Genomic DNA, 19553 nt, shown 5'->3' with positions numbered 1-19553 from the left:
GTACTATGTTGAATAGGAGAGGTGAGAAATGAATCTTCGCTTTGTTCCCTAACTTAGGGGAAAGTATTCATCTTTTATCATTAAGAATGATTTCTATAGGTTTTTTTTTTTTTAAGATGTTCTTTACCAAGTTGAGGTAGATATTGTCTATCTCTAACTTGGTTACGGTTTTTAAATTATGAATGAGTATTGGGTTTTGTCAAATGCTTTTTATGCATTAATTGATACAATCATACCAATTCCTCCACCTCATTCTGTAAGTTGAGGGCTTATGGTGATGAAGTTTGCTATGAAAATGGAGTCTTGGTGGAAAGCCCAGTGTCAGTCATGGCTAGGAAAAATTAGGAAGAATGCTGGAAGAAAAGAAAGTCCAAAGAATGGATTCATAATAGTACAGAAATTTTGTACTATGCATTAAAGTTGAGGGGGGTGGTCAGTGGAATTAAATGTGAATTCTTAATAAGTGACAGTATAGAAAAGGATATATGTATATTTGAGTTCTGGAACAAAGAGGAATGTATTACCTATTGAGATACAAGAGTCACTATTTTCTGGGATTCACTGTGCCTTAAGAATATAATACCTTCATTTCAATAACTAATATTAAACAATAATATTTCTTCAACTTTTCAGGACCTACAATCTATTAAATCTACCTCATTTTCACTGTCTTTAACTCTCATATCCTTATTTTCCTGCTTCTTCAGTCTTGATTCCACTGTACATATTTATAGTTGCTTCCTTGCTGATACCCTTTATCTTCCATTCCCCACTCTCCCTCCATTGCACTTGCCTGAACCTTAATCCTATTAAATCCAACTCTCAACTGCTATGGACCTGCATCCACATGGCATAGAATGGCTCCAGAAAAAGTTTAAATTTGTGTCTACTAACATCATGTGGTTACTTAGGCCCAATAATCTTAAAGCCCAACATTTCCATTTTCTATTTACTCATCCTTTTAGATTATTATAGAATATATTTTACCTTTTTCCTCAAACCTCAGTACCTTCTTACCCACTCAGTTGGTGACATTGCTTCTTATTTTCACTGAGAAAATAGAGACAATTGGGAGAGAATATTCACAAGCACCCACTACCACATGTACCCACTTAACCATCTTCCTTCGGGTTCCTACAGATGAATTATCTGTCCTCAAACCAAGGCCCACCCCTTTACTTCTAGAACCCATCCTCTCTCACCCATTCTAGGACATAATTCCAACAACTCTTCCCATTCTCTCATGCATCAAAGTTTTCTCTCTGACTGGATCATTCCCATCAGCATATAAATCTGTTATAATTAACTCCAATCTACCCCCCTGCCCCAAACTACCAACCCATCTCTTAATCCTACAGCTTCTTCTGGATAATATCCATTTCTCTACCACCCTTTACAGAAAAAACATTAGAAGTATTTGCTTGTATGCTCCAGTTACTACTGCTCTCTTCCCATTCATTCTTGAACTCTCTCCAATTAGGCTTTTGCCTCCAACAATCTACTGAGCCTGATCATGTGAGGGTCACTAATGGCCTCCACATTGCCAAATATAATGATCAATTCTTTGACCACATATTCTTAACTATCAGCAATATATACACAAAAATCTTGGTCTTCCTCTCACACCTGATTCTAAGCCTTTGCTATCTCAATAAATGTCAACCCCATCCAGCTAGTTGCTCAAGTCAAAATCTGGCATCAACCTTGAGGTTTCTCACTCATACCCCAAGTACAATTAGCAAACCAAATCTCTTCTTACCACTTCTACTGCTACCACCCTAGTCCAAACCACAGTCATCTTTTGCATGGACTATTTCAATTGTCTCAAAACTGTTCTTTCTCCTTTATCCTTATGTGAATGCTCATCAAATCCACCACAAGGATTTCTCTAGAACTCACAACAGATTATGTCATTCCTTCAATTCAAAACTCTCCAGTGGCTTTTCATCACTCTCAAAATAAAGGCAAAGTTCTTATAAAAGCCTACAAAATGTTATACAATATTGACTCCACATTATCTTTCTGATCTCATTCTTTTTTCCATCTAACTTACTCTCCTCCAGCCCCACAGGTCTTCTTGCCATGTCTCAAACACACCAGTCACATTCCTGTCTCGGGGCCTTTGCTCTTGCTCTTCTCATTCCCTAATGATGTACACACCTCACTTCCTACAGGTCTTTGTTCAAATGTGAGGACCTCTTTGTCATCTTTAATATTGTAACCTCTATTCCTGGATCTATCACTCTCTATATCCCTTCTCTTATTGTCATTTATTTTACTTAAAATTTTTTTCATTGTCTGTCTCCCATATCAGAATGCAAGCTCCATGAGGTCAGGTATTTTAATCCATTTTGTTCACTATGCCAAGAATAGTAGCTGCTGCACTCTTGCTTCTTAATAAATATTAGTCAAATAAATGAATAAATAAATACATAAATAAATTAGGGGGATGATAATCTTGGGACAAGTTTCAGAAAAGAAACCTTATGATTTAACACTTACATTAGTGGTCATGCTGAAGAGAGATCAATGTAAGTTGGGGAACACATCCCAGTTCCCTCCTTGTGGTACTCATAATACCTAAGGAAAGCTGTAGTCCTTTGAGAGGTGTGGGGGCAGACCCTAGGCTAGAAGAACATAGACCCAGGATTTTCCTCAGAACAGAGATCCAACTGAATGAGAGGGGCTACTGGATGAAATCAAGCAACAGCACTCATACCAGCTATCTGTGAACACTGTATCACATGAAATGAGCAATAAACGTGGTATGCAGTTTAAGTTGCAATACTTCTTGACTACGGATCTCAAAGGGAATGAAGATGTTAGCAATGGTTTTCATGATTCCACAAATAGTGCTGCTTAGCTGCTTTGTTTTTGTCATCATCATCATCATCAAATCAGAGTGACTATAGGAGGAAAGCACTAGGCTTTTTTAGTAGTATATTTTCTAAGTTTTTGTGAGGCAGGTTTTGGCAAGAGAACTAAACTATCTCTGCAAATATAACTTGAGGCTGTTGTTTCTTAGATGTTTCTGGTATTCTGTGAGTGTTGCTTGACATCTTAGACCATCTCTTTTGTCTTCTTTCTACCTCTCCTGTCATTACTACAGAATGGTGGCTATTTTTATTGTAGTTAAGGTAATTTGAATTCAGATCTTTTGAGAGTTCTTCTAACAATTTCCAATATTCCTGACAAGTGCTGTTTAAAGTGGCAGACTGTTTCATAGCCCTGACTTAATGTAGGGGAAGATAGGTTAGACGGTAAAAAATAAATAAATATAAATATAAAAAATAGAGTTAAGAAAGGGGGTATGCTTCCAGTCCTGATTTCCTTTCTTTTTATATCTTAAGTGAGGGGTTTGAGTACTTTAGACTACAGGGCAAGAACAGTTGCTAGAGGCTCACTTCTGTTAATTTCAAGAACAATTTTACATTCCTGGTCCAGGGAAGAAAGGAGGAAAATAGTGATAAAGAAGAACAGGCGTGAGAGACTGCTGGCTGGATGGAGAATGGTAGATGTGTAATGGTGCTAGTCTCTTCTGATTTACCAGCTGCTACTTTGTCAACGGGATGAGGCAAGGTATTTTATGTTTAGGATGTGTTCTTCTAGTAGGATGAATGCTGCTTCCAATAAATAAATGAAGGAAGGAAGGGAAGAAGAAGAGGAAAAGAAAGAAAAAGATAAAAGCAGCTGCAAAAGGTATTCTCAAAATATCTTTTGCTGTGTTTAAAATGGGTGCATGGAATACATCAAAGGAAAAATGTGAATGAGCAAAACCGGGGCCTTTGGGATGCTGGGAGAGTAGATAAAACCCAAAAAGCATTGTGAAAAAATTGGTTGGTTGACATCATATGATTAATTCATCTTCTCTGACTTGTTATTGATGCTGTTATTACTGTTTTTCAACCAATGTTCCTTTCCTGGCTTGTGTAACTTTGGAGCTGCACATTGGGAGGTTAAAAAAGTACTAATGATCCTGGACTTTTTTTTTAACTTTTTACTTTCAAATAATTTCAGACTCTCAGAAGAGCTGCATGAATAGCATGGCAAACTTCCAGACCCCTAGCTCAAATTTTGCCGGTTGTTCTAATAATATCTTTATACGGAAAGGTCCAGTTCAGGACTACACATTGTACTCAGTTGTCCTGTCTCTCCAGCCTCCTTCAGTCTGGAAGAGTTCCTCAGTCTCTACTTTACTTTCATGACTTTGACATTTTTGAAGGTCAGTTATTTTATAGAAATTTTCTAAAGTTCTGTTTGTCTGACATTTCTTACTGATTATAGCTAGGTTGTGAATTTTTTCCTAGCTGAAGTATGAAAGAAGTGATGTTGTGTTCTTCTCATTGCATCCTGTCAAGTGGCACGTGGTACTGATTTGGCCCCATGACTGGTAATGTTAACTTTGGACATTTGATTCAGATGGTGTCTGTTAGACTTTCCCACTATAAAGTTAATTTTTTCTTTTCTTTTGTACTTAATACACTGTTTGTGGGGTGATACATCATGACTGTGTAAGAGCCTGTTCCTCATCCTACTTTCATTCACTACTTGTAGCATTCATTGATGCGTCTTGCCTGAATTCCTCCTGTATTTATTTATTAATTGGAATTCCAATCTTAAAAAGTTTTCTTTTCTTTCTATCTATTATTGTATCAGTGTAGAGTCATATTTTTCAGTGGATTGTAATCCGTTACTGTTATTTTAAAATTTTTAATGCTCAGAGTGTTCTAGATTTAGTAAGTGGAAGTTTCTTCAAGGTGTCTCCTGTGTTATTTGGTTATGTCCCCATGATTCTTTGGAGAACTTCCTTATTTTCTGGCACAGTAATATGTTCAAAGCTCATCTTATTCTTTCCCTGATCCTCCCTTAGAATTTGCAGTGAGCCTTGGAAAAATGTATTTAGAAACCAAGACTTGGGCATTAGGTTTGCTCATTGCTACTTAGGTGCTATTACTCTCAAGTTCTCTTAATGAATACACACACACACACACACACACACTTAAATATCTTTATCTCTCTCTATATTTACAAAACCGTAAGTTTATATCTACTCTACCAATTCTAATCCAATGATCCAACATCACAGGGTTCATCTGAACCTTTTCCCCCTTCCATATTTGTATCTTCTTTCTCCAGCACTAAAAATCCCGACTCCCTGTGTGTGTAGCTAATTGTCCAATCCTGCTGGGCCTCTCACCTCTGCGGAATCTCACCCTGTATGAGCCCTGAATTCTACCTGTTGCAAAGGCAGGCAGGCATTACCATTATTTTTAACTGGACTTTTTGCATTGGTGGCTATTTTGGCATCATAGAAACATGGTAGTGAATTGGTAGCAGTGTTGTGATAACAGTGGAGTCACAACATATTGGTATTTTATTTACTCAACTTTTTTTTTTTTTTTAAAGATTTTATTCTAACAGAAGAGAGTCACTCCAACAGTTATAATATAGGATATCTCAGAAGTCTTGCTGTAGTTTTTAGATTTGTGAATTTTGATAGCTGTTGCTAAACTGCTTTCCATAAGGTTAATAAGAGTTGGAAAGTCACTTCTAAATACTTCTTTAACAACCCATTTCACACAATTTGTCATGTATTGGAAAGGTAAAATTCAAGAAGGATTTAGATGAGAATTTGCAACCTACCTAGGATATCCCCCCTTCCCCTTCTTGAGTTGTTAAATAAGTAAAGAAAGTAGATAATGGCTTTTTGAGAGAACAAACAAACAAACAAAAAACAAAACACAAAAACCAAAAACCAATGCCTCTATTGGTTGTATTTTTCTAGATCTTGATGGTACTGGATTGGATTCCAAAGGATGTGAAGAATTATCTTTACATTAAAGCATTGTTGTTATTTTGTTGACTGTTCATTATCTTAACATTTGTGAATGTCTATTGGGCAAATGAAGGTATTCTGTTTCGTTTAAGAGGTTGTCTGGACTTTATAAAATCGAGTGGTAATTTCATAAGACACTTCTCTCCAGGAGATAACATGACTGGCAGAAACCTATTTTGAGGATTAGGAAAAAATTACAGATTACTCTTAAGTCGTTATCAATAAATAAGCAGTGATGTCTGTGGCATTGACCTTCAACAAAATTTGATTTTTATAAATCGGCTCTTTTATCTTTATTTTTAGTTACTTGTTTATTAGTGAGCCTTCTCTTATAGTCACTTCTCTTTGCTGACATACTTTCAGTTCTATAGAGTTTTTGGGCAAAATATATTAGAAAAGCAAGTAAATCACCATGATGTTCTATATATTACCTCTGCAAAGAATTCCTTGGGCAAGAGCTCTAGACTAATAAATGAGAGCATGGGATAATTTAGAATGGTTTTCTTTTTAGAACCAATTGCCTGGGAATTGAAAAATTCAAAGTGCTTTTTCATGGCGTTATTGTTTGAATTAATTTAAAGAAAAAAAAGAGCACTTCATTTAGACCTGTTTCTGTGTCTCCTCAATTTGCTCTCCCGAGAAAGAACCAGGGAATGTTGTACTTTGGGAAAAATTTAATTAAGTCAGTTCACAATGGAACATCAGAAGATAAAGTTCCTGAGGCCGATCCTTTTTGGAATTGTGGAAACAGACAGGAGGGGAAGATCTGCAGCCAGCCCTGTGTCTGCAGAGCAGAAACTCCCCTCTCAGGTAAGCAAGAGCAGAAAGGCTGGTGAAGTGAGTCTAAGGTCAAGATCACAATTCATTCTCTTGTTTTAATGCAATTTCAACTCGCTAAAATGTATGAGGTGTGTCATGAGCATTAACATTTTGAGCCTTAGGCAATCAGATCTGGGGGCTCATTCTGTCCAATTCATAATGTGGATTATATTTCATAATGTTGCTAGGACTTGATTATTTGCACAGCCTAGAAGGTATAGCTCCTGCTCTGAACATTTAAACGAGAACTGCTATAGAGCTCTGAACATTGAACAGATAATTACTATAGGTAAATCTCATAGAAATAAAGAAATGATCCTATAATCACGGTTTTAGAATTATATATTTGGATGACTATCATGCCAGCAGTTTAATTTGACTATCATGGCAAGCACTGAAAATGGAGAGGCACAGAGAAGTACTTGTGTGCTTTATAACACTGCAGGTTAGCACAGTGACAAATAAAACACCTATTCAGACCATATAGAAACATATATACTTTTCTCATCTATTTCTATCTCTGTCTTTACAGATAGATATAGATGAATAAAGACATGCACACACCCAAAAAAGACATAATGACCACAGAAGGTGTTTGTAAACATTACTGTTAACTTCTGGACATAATTGATTTTAAACACATCCGTTACTTTAAATGGCTTTGATTTTCTGTCTAGAAGACAAAAGAGAACATTAATAGCTATCACTTACTAAGTTTACCTAGTTGAATGTTAGCGCTTCTAAAAACGAGTCGATATTCATTACTTTTCCACGTTGGAAGATTAAAGGAATACATGATCCTTTGAAACTGAAACTGAAATTCTCAGAAATGTCAAGAAAATATTTTGCCCCGTCTCACTTTAAGAGGAACTGCTTAGAGATCATAAAAGCCTTTTGATATTAAAGGGAATGGCTGTTGGTATATAATGTAACCCAATTAATCAGGATCTGCTTAATTTGGAATCTGTAACAGAGTAGATGTGAAATGTGTTTTGTTGCTTTGTAACTGATATAAAAAAACGCATATGGGGGTGACTGGGTGGCTCAGTCGGTTAAGCATCTGCCTTCGGCTCAGGTCATGATGCCAGGGTCCCGAGATCGAGTCCTGCGTTGGGTTCCCTGCTCAGTGGGGAGTCTGCTTCTCCCTCTCCCTCTGCTGCTCCCCCTGCTTGTATGTGCTCTTTTTCTGTCAAATAAATAAATAAAATCTTGAAAAAAATTTAAAAAACCCCATATGTTTAATATGAATATAATAAAAATGAGAAGAGGCTAAAATTCATTCCTAGAGTTACGCTGTATGATGAATGGAGGTCTTGCTTATTTGAATATAGTGCAGCCCCACCACGGCCAACACACATGTCTAAGAGTGTTCTGGGATGGCACTGCACAGCAGTTCATTCAGCTTAAAGTGAAGGAAGACACACCTTTATTATTAAAGCTAATGTTGAAGCAGGAGTGGAAAAATGGTCACAACTTTTCTTGGTCTCCAGAGAAGAAAGCCCTTTCCCTAGTTTTTTGGTTTTGTTTCTTAGGATAAATTCTAAGAACAAGGACATGTTTAATGATAGTCATATAAAGGTTAAATGGAGGACTATATATTGAATGTTGCCATTCTAAGGCACCTTTTAATTTGCTCCTGTGCCATATCCATGGGAAACTGATTATGTGTCAGAATGTCATGGAAAAATTCAGAAATATCAAAGGGTGTAAAAATGAACAATTAAAATGCATTTCCTGAATTGGAAAGCACAATATACGACTTTTAGAGACAAAGCATAAGACTTGCTCAAGTTAAAAAATGACTAGGGAGTTAAATTCTAAAGTTTTTGCAGCCTTATTTGATACTATTTAGCTACTTTGGCTCTATAATAAGATTTTAGCAAGCCTATAACAATATTTAAATTTTTTTTTGTTGGTGGTGTGCTTCCAGGATAGGTAACTGATAGCTTATGATATTCAGGTTATAGATCAAATCTGATGCTTTATTGCACAGTTAGGGGAAATTACTTTTTGAATAACACCTGGTACAACCTTTAACTCCTGTTAGGGCAGGAGGAGTTCAGATACGGAATTTACACTTTCAGAGTGACCAGAATACACGATTTTCACTTGCTCTGAAATGACTCCATAAATGCAATTTCAAAATGTATTTCTTCATCATACCACAAAAAACTTAGCAAAAATTCTAACATGCTTAGCTGTTTCAAAGAGGAAAAACTATTCTTTTTTGTTTGGTTAATCAAAAGATTATTATAGCATCTCTAGTATATGGAGAATGTTAGAGAACATAGAACACATTTCCTGTGTGTCTCCAATAAAAGAGACATTTCAACATACTGCACTTTTTCCTTATTCCCTTATAACTTCAGCAAAATTAAAAAGTAAACTTGAGTCAGGTAACTCAATGCAAATTAAATATGATGCTAGAAATAAGCTGCATACTACGAGTCTAAAGCAGATATGGGAAATTCTTCTAAAACAGGATTAAGCAGTGTTTCAAATCACCTAGAATCAATTCTCATGGGACACTGTTGTAGAAATGATGACACTGAGTTTAGAAAACACTTTTTCTTATGGAAAAATCACAAGTCGCAGCTTGCCACTTATGTTACCCAAGATAAGTTTGTTGATTATCCTTTAAATGAATATCTATTTTTGTGCAGACTCCAGTATTTCCAACATTCGAGAAACTGTTCTGGTATCTGGAATGGTCAGTTGCTGAGTTATGGCAAATATCTTCTAGTGAAGTGCTTGCTTCTCTGAGAAAACAAAGAAATTGCTTCACATCTGAGTTTTACTGCAATATTTTCTAAGATGAGCTTTAACACAGCACAGGAAAAAAAAACCCACTCAAAACCCTACATATTTATTGTTACTGGCTAACCCACAAGGTGGCACTAAAGAGAAAAGTGACAAAAGTGATCACAGGCAACTTTTAGACTAAATCGATTCTATTATGAGAACTAAACCTATTTCATGAAATGCTCATCCACATTTTAATATGCTAATAACTCAAAACATTGATATTCAAGTTCATTGCTTTTTTCCTACAGACTTTTTGGAGTAAAGAAGTTTCATTTAATCGAGCGGTTGATTATTTTCAAAAGTTAGTAGTTTGAATATTTCTGTGTAGTTCTTTTGTAAGGAAGTTTTTTTTTTCCCCCATATGCAGACTCCATGACCACTATATGGTTATAAATTATGAACATTTCTTTTTTATGTTTTATACAGTGCCTAGCGCTTACATATAAATATACATGTAAAAAATATAATATAAATATATTCTTAATAGAAAGGTAAAAAAACCTAACATTATAGTATTTGTAACATAATGATTTATTTAGACTTTTAGTATTTGTAGTAATAGTTTATAAATGACTTTTTTAAAGCACCAAGGAAAAGGCATTTTAGTGAAAGTCTAATTGTTTAAATTCCTGAATCCTGAAATACAAAATTTCACCTAAATTTCAAGGCAGGCAGGAGAGTACTCCCTGGATATGAATGCAGAAATGTTCTTAGAAAACCATGTACAGAGAAAGAAGAAATGGTATGACATTGGCAAAGCCTTGATACATAACCCTAAAAGTAAAGATGCATGGGGAGCGTGGTTACAGTGCCACATGGTAGAAGGAAACAGCTCTGACTATGAGCACGGAGAAGGTATAAACCAAAAAAAGAGAGCTATTGTTCAGTTCATGGTTGAGAGGGTCTTTATGCACAGGCCTAAAACTTGAAGGGAAATATTATGCTTCATTTTTTTTCTTAGTTTCAAAGTAGGAAATCAATGAATTGAAAAATAATGCAATTTTAATTTTTACTATTATCTTATTAGATATTGTGAAATATTTTTTTTTTTTAAAGATTTTATTTATTTGACAGAGAGATACACAGTGAGAGAGGGAACAGAAGCAGGGGGAGGGTGAGAGGGAGAAGCAGGCTTCTCGCTGAGCAGGGAGCCCGATGTGGGGCTCGATCCCAGGACCCTGAGATCATGACCTGAGCCGAAGGCAGATGCCCAAAGACTGAGTGACCCAGGAGCCCCAATACTGTGAAATATTTTCTAACAGATGTGTTTCTCACCTGAAATAATTGTCTTTTACTAGAATACTGACTCTGCAAAACTATATATTATATATTTTATATTCTATTATTAAAAATAAAAAACACTGTAGATCAAAATCCACTTTCAAAACCTCACAAGTATATGACCCCAGGATTAGTGATATTATCTAAAAGAGAAAGACTTCATTATATTTCTCCTGATTTATCAACCGGCTTACAATGATCATTTGCTGCTCAAATTTAAGAAAATATTATAATTACCTCATTTAAAGAGCTACAGTGATAAACATTTACGTGTCAGCAAAGTGTAGGTGTAAAGAGGGGTGCAGTCAGGTATAGGAAGTACAGATTTTAAGAGATAAATAATATATCTTATTGTTAAATGGAAGAAGAGTAAATAAATGATTGGGAAATTGAAAAAACATGTATCAGGAGGTACATATAGAAGAAATAAAACGGGATATTTTATGTCTTCATGAGACTTTACATTAATATTGATACGTGTGCCTTTGAAGCAGATACTTCTGTGGTTTCACAGAGATAAGGCACCCTTCAAATCATGTAAATTTGAGTTGTCAAATAAGCCTGGGTCAAAGATACATTTTTTAATGCATTCAAGAGGTAAGATTTCTAAGGCATACAAACTGCTGGCTCTGCAGTATGAAAATAAGCTATCGTCAACTCTTTCAACTACTTACTTCTCAGTCCAGGATGAATAAATGCTCTCCTTTTCTCTTTGTCATTATTTTATAAAATTGTAATTTTCTACTCAGGGTCATACTACATTTTCTCTATTTATTCATCTCATTTATTTTATTTTTAAGAAGATTTTATTTTTTCATTTGAGTGAGAGAGAGAGAGAGAGTGAGCACACGCAGGGGGAGCAGCAAGTAGAGGGAGAGAGAGAAGCAGACTCCCTGCTGAGCAGGAAGCCCAACGTGGGGCTCCGTCCCAGGACCCGGAGATCGTGACCTGAGCCAAAGGCAGATGCTTCACCATCTGAGCCACCCAGGCGCCCCTATTCATTTCATTTAATAAACACTCACATGGTTCTTATCATATGCCAGGCACTGTACCCTCCAAAGAGGGCGCAGATCATGGCTCCTTGGTTCAATGCTACACCTCTAGCGCTCTGCCTGGCACTGACTTCACAATGTGTGCAGCAAATATCGATTATGCAACTGGATAGTTTACATCTGGCTGATCTCTCAGACAGTAGTATGACATACTGGTTAAGGGTACAGGTGATGAAGCAACCTTATCTAATTTGGAATTCCAGCTTTGCCACCTACCAATTAAATGCCTTTGGGCAAGGTATTTCACCTCGCTAAGCCTCAATTTCTTCATCTGTCAAATGGGGGAAGTAACAGCACCAACCTATGGATTTATTTTCATGATTAAATAAGATAACATAAAGTGCTTAGACAAGTACCTGGAGCAAGATGAGCACTTGAAAAATCTTAGCTATGATTATTATTAATTCTTCCTATCATATTTATCTAGAAACATGGATTTGAACGACTTAAATTCATGGTAAAAGCTATATTGGTATATTTACTATTCGGATTTCTTTTTTTTAAAGATTTATTTATTTTAGAGAGCGAGCGAGCGAGAGAGAGCGGGGAGGGGGGAGGGGCAGAGGCAGAGAGAATCTCAAGTGAACTTGCTGCTGAGCATGGAGCATGATGAGGGGTTTGATCTCAAGACCCTGAGATCATGAGCTGAGCTGAAACCAAGAGCTTGACGCTTAATCGACTGACTCATCCTGGTGCCCCTAATTTTTTGATTTCTTGAGCTACTAGACAAATTTAGTAGTTCAACAGAAACATATCCAGAAAGTTACCCAATTTCTATTCTGTTTGCAGAATTTGGCATATATTATGTTTTCAGGTTTCATGAATAAACCGTAAACATTTCCATGACACATTTTTTTTGCCTTTTTATGGAATCTTCTTACTGAGATCGTAAACCAAAGAGCCCACAGTGAGCACTGAAGAGTTTTAACCTAGTGTTAAGAGCCCACAAATAACAATACAACTTTCTTGAGATCCTAATTCTCTCCTCTCTGGATATAACATTTAATGCTGGAATTGGGAATGACACTATAGAGATATGGTTATACTTTTCTTTATATTCGCCATCTAGAGAGGTTCTTTTGTGCTGTTAAGACTTGTTCTGTTTTGGTGAAACTGTGTATTGAGACTTTCCTAGGACTGATAACATGTAGTAATATATTAATAGGTTAGGGAATTGTTTTTTTAAAACAATTTGTTTATTTATTTGAAAGAGAGAGACACAGCGAGAGAGGGAACAAAAGCAGGGTAGTGGGAGAGGGAGAAGCAGGCTTTCCGCGGAGCAGGGAGCCCGATGCAGGGCAGGCTCGATCCCAGGACCCTGGGATCATGACCTGAGCCAAAGGCAGACGCTTAACGACTGAGCCACCCAGGCGCCCCTGGAAATGTTTTCTTTTTTAAAAGAAACTTGATAACTTTACAGATTTTATGTGAGAAAAAAAGACATAATCAAATTTAGATATAATTTCCTTTCAGATTAATATTTTTAAATGAAGTCAGATAACTAACAGTTAAATCAAGGTGTTAATTGTACTTGGCAAACTATAGACATCATGAAATTGCACTGTCTCAATTATGGCTAATTTTATTTTATTTATTTATTTATTTATTTATTTAAAGATTTTATTTATTTATTTATTTGAGAGAGAGAGAATGAGAGAGAACACATGAGAGGGGGGAGGGTCAGAGGGAGAAGCAGACTCCCTGCCGAGCAGGGAGCCCGATGCGGGACTCGATCCAGGGATTCCAGGATCATGACCTGAGCCGAAGGCAGTCGCTTAACCAACTGAGCCACCCAGGCGCCCAATTATGGCTAATTTTAAACAATTCTCCTCCTGCCCTCTTTAAGATCTTGAAGAATATTCTGTCTAGAAGAGTATTTCTTATATGAAACCCCTCAACGTCAGCAGATACAGTGATTAAATGGTATGAAATTCTGAAATGATGCAATATAAAAATAATAAAGTTTGCAATAAGGTGAGTTTCCTCAAATTAAAGATGTCATCAAATCATCACAATCTCCAGGCGCCGGGCTGGCTCGGTCAGTAGAGCATGTGACTCTTGATCTCAGGGTTGTGAGTTCAAGCCTCACATTGGACGTGGAGCCTACTTAAGAAAAAATTATCACAATCTCAAATTTCAAACTGCCTTTTTATAATTGCCACATGGCGGCACCACTTCAGCTAGTAAATAGACTTCTGCCATTCATTGTCAGCACTGGTCTCTAATTGTGTGGGGTCTTCAGGAACACATCCCGCTCAGAAAATATATCTGTTCTGTTCACTGCCAGAGCGGTGGGGCTTGTTTTCTCTCCAACCCCCCCCCCCATGTTTTTGCTAATACAGTGTGTTCTCATAAAGTCTCTTTACCCACTGAACTTTGAGTTTTTAATTGAATTTTTTTGGCTTCTCAATAGAGAAGATTAATTAAAAATCACTTGAGAGCATAAAGAGCCTAGTATATTAGCTTTGGAATTTCTTTCATAGACTTTGAGAACTGGAAGAGACCTCTGAGCTACCCGTCTAGCTCCTATACATTAACGCATCAAGAAACTGAGTTATAAAGTAACTAGGTTAAGATAATGTAGGGAAGTGAGGGCAGAGTGGGATTTAGTTCTTCTGAGCCAAGCTGCTTCTGGATGTGAAGTGCTAATCACACTTGAAGGACTGAGTACTTAAGGACACTTAAGTTGTACCTCTACATACAAACCAAAGTGAAAGAGAAAAAGCAGTTCTGGTGTCAATGATGATCAAAGAGTAAAGACTCTGGGCCAGTGCAGTTCCTGAAGATAGTTCATTTTGATTATTTACAGGACCAAGGGGGTAGATTTAATTAAACATAACTTCTGCTGGCCTCGTGTATATTAAATGTTCATACTTTTACAAGTTCCTAAATCAAATAGGGCTACAAAATGACTTTAAAGACATTGTTAGCTAAAGAAATAACCATAAAATTCTCCCAGCAATGACTGTGTTTCTGAGAGAACCATCAGGCACTTTGGAAAGTCTTATCCCACTAAATGGCTCTAGCATTTAGCAAAGTCAAAACTATCTCCAGTTTAGTGATCGGCAGCACTGAAAGCAACTTCTTTATGGAAATATTAGTGAGTCATCTCTTTAATATTTTTGTCAGGTACACAATCTGAAATTTTGCCTTTTTTTCTTGGTTTGAGGGTAGAATGGACATTCTCTAGAAAAACAATCTTAAAAAAACTATTTACAAAGTGCTTGCTTCTCAGGGGAAGGGTGCTATATACCTTCAGAAATTAAAAAAGAAAGACTTAACTGGGACCCTTTTGCAACATTGATATGAGAGGAAGAAATATTTACCCATTTGACCTGATGTTTATTGGGTAAAGTTACATTTTAAGGGAATCAATATTGTAATAAGCTGTGTCCACTCTGTGTTAATAAGCTTGGGTCTGCTCCACTTGGGTTTCAGAAATAATCCATCTACTAATTTAATCACAGGCAGTGGTGACTTTACTAATTGGTAAACGTATGCTTAAATTCCCAAATATTTGAGAGTTGCCTTGTAATAATTTTTAGAAGTACATAAACACTTCAATAAAATACATATAAGATTTAAAAAAACCTTTCTTCTTTGAATCTTTTCTTGACTAATATCATTTTAGAGAAAGGTCTTAGCGATTCCTTAGTGGATGAACTCTTCATTTAGGTAGTGATTCTAAAACTTCTCGGGGTTCCAGGTCCCTCTGATAATCTCAGTGAGTTGAATCCATGGATTTTAGGTCAATAATCCTGAATTGCCAGATTAGTCCCTGAGGTCAGGGAAGTCTGGTGACCTGCTAAGAGTCACACAGTGCTTTTTGCCTGCCTGTATCATATTTCCTGATTCTGTGAAAACAAACTAACAGATCCCAACTCCTCAACTCTTAAAATGCATAAGCCAGATACATATGGACAGCAAGAGCATGGAGATTTAAAATCAGAGCAGAAAAAAGTAACTTGAACAGAATGTGGCATTTCCCTTGGTCTGTTGCTAACGGCCCACATACAACATGCTTAAAAAAAAAAAAAAAATCCCACCCTGGTACTTCTTTTCATCATCATTTAAAAATGATTCAAATGGACCTTTAGAATGTATGGCACTGGGAATGTATCCCATCTGGGGATAAACAGAAAAGAGCTTCATTGAGCAGGGCTGTGTTTTCAGTGGTTGTCAGGCTAAAGTTGATGTGTATTCCATCTCTTCTGTTTGGTCATGCTTTTAAAGCCAAACACAATATTTTAGTTGTATATTCTTAGGACTACGAAGCCAGGAGCATTTAACATTCCTTTTTGTAAGAAAATAATTATGGACATGATTTTTAAAATGCCTTCAGGATTTGAAGATGTGAAAGAAACATGTAAAAAGGAATTATTTCTTTTTATTCTTTATTTTCTCTTTATTCTTCATTTTTTTTTTTTGACCCTGAAGTCCATCACACTAGTTCTATTAAAAACTAGAGAGTCCTGCCTCTTAGTTGTTACCTTTGGGGTGGCTGTTTTCTGAATATTGTTCCAATTCAAGTTTTTCACACAAATCCTAAGGGTTGCATATCCCATATACTCATATACACTCTGCACTATAAAACTTCAATAAACTTAGAAATCCATAACCAGCCAACAGTCTATGACCTGTTTTGATGCTCCTGCTATCAGCAAAACTTCCTCTTGATAATTGTTCTAAAAAAAGTTTAAACAATTTTCCTGATAACACTAAAAACTGCAAAAAAGTAATCACGGTTGGATGAAGTGAAAAACTGATCAATCATGGAATATATTTGTTCACTGCTGTAGTTACTCCCCAGTGATGGGGCTCACTCAGATCCTCAGCTTTTCTCAGTCTCAAGTGTTTGGTTCCGGATGTTACACTGGGTATGTAGGCATTAGATTTTAATCATTTCCCCAATCTAAAAATAGAAATTGTTCATTGGGGGAAAAGACGTCTTTTATTTAAACCTTACTTCTGGGGGATTCTAATGCTTCATTGCTACCCCTTATTTTCGTACAGCATACCTGGACTCATCACACAATATATGTAGTCAGGCTCTGGAGAATTTGTTTCAATTTACATACAATCCTCCAAATCCTCTGGCGAGCCTGATGTGAAATCTGATACAGCCACGACTCCCCAGCAGGATCTTCCTTTGCTCTCGGTGTTAATAGCCAAAGGCTCCAAGGATCCCTCCTGGGAGGCGCGGTGAGGCTAAGGAGTCGGGGGAAAAAGGGAGATTGCCGGGCTGGCTGCGCTGAAGATTTACAATGTACTTCTTGCAGGCGGCTCAGCAACCCCCTCTGTGGCTGTGGGTGTCTGGTGTGACAGAGCGGAGAAAAGCTCTCTAATCTCCCAGTGCCTGCCTCTGCCGCTCAGCCGCTCCCCTCCCTCCCGCCTTCCCTGCCTCCTTGCGCTCTCTCGCTCTCTCCTTTGCCTTTCTCGGGGAGTTTCAGTCCCTGAACGCAGTCAGAGTAGCCTTGGCAATCCGGACCTGGAGACTGTGTGTACACACACAGGCACACACGCGCACACACATGCACACGCACCCGCACACACGCACTCCGGCTCTCCCCACGGGGATACAGAGCAAACCCGGAGCATCATCTACCTGAAGGGGATGGCCCGACCGGACACTTCTTGCTCACTTGTCATCTCCAGAGGTCAGAGCAACGTCGGAACGAGGGAGGCTTGCTGTCCGGTCTGCAACCTCACGCCGTTTGCCGCCACCGCTGCTTAAAGTGTCCAGGGTGGAGGAGACGGCTTCTTCAGGGCAGATTCCCGGCGCAGCTCTGCGGCCCTGGGACTTCGCCCGCCTGGTTCACCCCGCTCTCTTCTTCCCCGGCCATCCTCTCGCCCCCGGCTGCGGAGTGCATGGCTCGGGCGCCTCCTCTGCTGCTGCTGCCGCCGCCGCCGCTGCGAGCACATCCCACCCAGAGGACTGAACGCCACCGCTGGAGTGGGGAGAGAAAGCGGAAGCCCTAACTTCCCTCTCCACCGCTCCCTGTCCTTTCTAGCCGAGGACCCGTTGAAAGGCTCCCGCGGATAGCCAGGCGAGAGCTGGGCGCTGGGGAGGGTGAGCCGCAGGCGCACAAGAGGCGGAGGCAGCATGTGCCCCGGCGCCTCGCGCCGGCCGGAGAAGTAGCGCGCGGTGGGGCGAGCGAGACGCTCCCTAAGTTGGGCGCGTCCCAGAGCTCGCCGCCCCGCGCCTCGGCCGCCACTGTCCGGAGAGAGGCGGGGCTGATGGGGGGCGCCGAGGTTGCTGTCGCCTGCGGCCAGAACCCGTCTTAAAAGAACCTGGGCCGGCGTCTCCAGGGTCCCAGCTGGCGTCGCGCCCTCGGCCCGCGTGCGCTCTCTGATGCCTGCGCTGGCGGTGGCCCGGGTGGCCCGCCCGCGGGGGGTGCCGGAGGGGGCGGGGGAGGAGGAGGAGGCTGTGTGATGGCCCTGGACGGCGAGCGGGGGGAGCAAGAGGAGGAGAAGAAAAAGAAGAAGAAGAAAAAGAAGAGGAAGAAGAAGAAGGAGGAGGAGGGGGCTGAGAAGAGCAGCTCACCCTTCGCGGCCACCATGGGGGAGAACGACGCCGCGCTCCGGGCCGGCGGCAGGGGGATCTCGGACCGGTGGACGGACTCCGTGGGGGTGCGACCCCGCACTACCGAGCGCCACATCACGGTGCACAAGCGGCTCGTGCTGGCCTTCGCCGTGTCCATCGTGGCGCTGCTCGCGGTCACCATGCTCGCGGTGTTGCTCAGCTTGCGCTTCGACGAGTGTGGAGCTAGCGCAGCGCCGGGCGCCGACGGCGGTCTCGCCGGCTTCCCAGCGCGCGGGGGCAACGGGAGCCTTCCGGGTTCCGCCCGGCGCAACCACCAGGCTGGCGGGGACTCCTCGCAGCCCGAGGCAGGCGGGGAGGCCACCCCTGGGACCCCGTCCGCCCAGCCGCCGTCGGAGGAGGAGCGGGAGCAGTGGCAGCCGTGGACGCAGCTGCGCCTGTCGGGCCACCTCAAGCCGCTGCACTACAATCTAATGCTCACCGCCTTCATGGAGAACTTCACCTTCTCCGGCGAGGTCAACGTGGAGATCGCGTGCCGGAACGCCACCCGCTACGTCGTGCTGCACGCCTCCCGGGTGGCGGTCGAGAAGGTGCAGGTGGCCGAGGACCGGGTGGCCGGGGCTGTCCCGGTGGCCGGTTTTTTCCTTTACCCGCAAACCCAGGTCTTGGTGGTGGTGCTGAATAGGACCCTGGACGCGCAGAGAAATTACAACCTGAAGATCATCTACAACGGCCTGATCGAGAACGAGCTCTTGGGCTTCTTCCGCAGCTCCTACGTGCTCCACGGGGAGAGAAGGTAGGGAGGGAGGCGGTGCCCGGCACCGCCCCACCCAGCCAGGCTGCTCGAAAGACTGGGCGGCCGGCGACCCGGGGGACCGGGCTGGCTTCCCAGACGGAAAAGCGAGGGGTGGGTGAAGGAAGCGAAGGTGGGGTAGGACCATCACCCAGAACCCTTGGGGTCTCCCAGATGCCCGGGCTTTCTCTGCTGCCGACTCCACACACTCACCAGCGCCGAATGGTGAATGCCACCGCCTCCTCTAGTCTGGAACTCCCTCCCGTCAAAGTTCCTTAGCCAGCATGGCGCACAGCAATTTTTAAAGGGTAGTGTGAAATCTGAGCGATGCCAGGGTGACATCAAAACCCTGCCAAGATACCGTCGAGGGAGATAAGATGGCAGTGCAGGGCAAAATCCTCTCCACCCCCCCCCCCCCCCCCCCCC

At 40.4% G+C, this 19553-nt stretch overlaps 1 protein-coding gene and 1 long non-coding RNA gene across 3 annotated transcripts in view; one reads left to right on the top strand and one right to left on the bottom strand.

The window, feature by feature from the left end:
* LOC116642238 overlaps window positions 1-17474 on the bottom strand; it is a 69206-nt gene extending 51732 nt beyond the window's left edge. Inside the window, exon 1 of the long non-coding RNA XR_004301326.1 lies at window positions 17399-17474. This is a non-coding gene — a long non-coding RNA (uncharacterized LOC116642238). The remainder of the gene's footprint in view (window positions 1-17398) is intronic.
* TRHDE (thyrotropin releasing hormone degrading enzyme) overlaps window positions 15420-19553 on the top strand; it is a 371263-nt gene continuing 367129 nt past the window's right edge. The window contains exon 1 of one of the 2 annotated variants that reach the window (XM_032420460.1): window positions 15420-19130. In XM_032420460.1, coding sequence (XP_032276351.1) covers window positions 18226-19130 — 905 coding nt within the window. In that variant the 5' untranslated portion in view covers window positions 15420-18225. The remainder of the gene's footprint in view (window positions 19131-19553) is intronic. The other variant, XM_032420459.1, reaches the window with a different exon arrangement.

Source organism: Phoca vitulina, unplaced genomic scaffold, assembly GCF_004348235.1.
Source record: "Phoca vitulina isolate PV1807 unplaced genomic scaffold, GSC_HSeal_1.0 scaffold23, whole genome shotgun sequence".
In the NCBI taxonomy this organism is placed as follows: Eukaryota; Metazoa; Chordata; class Mammalia; order Carnivora; family Phocidae; genus Phoca; species Phoca vitulina.
The sequence above is the reverse complement of the archived record's forward strand: the minus strand, read 5'-3'. Positions and strand labels throughout refer to the sequence as shown.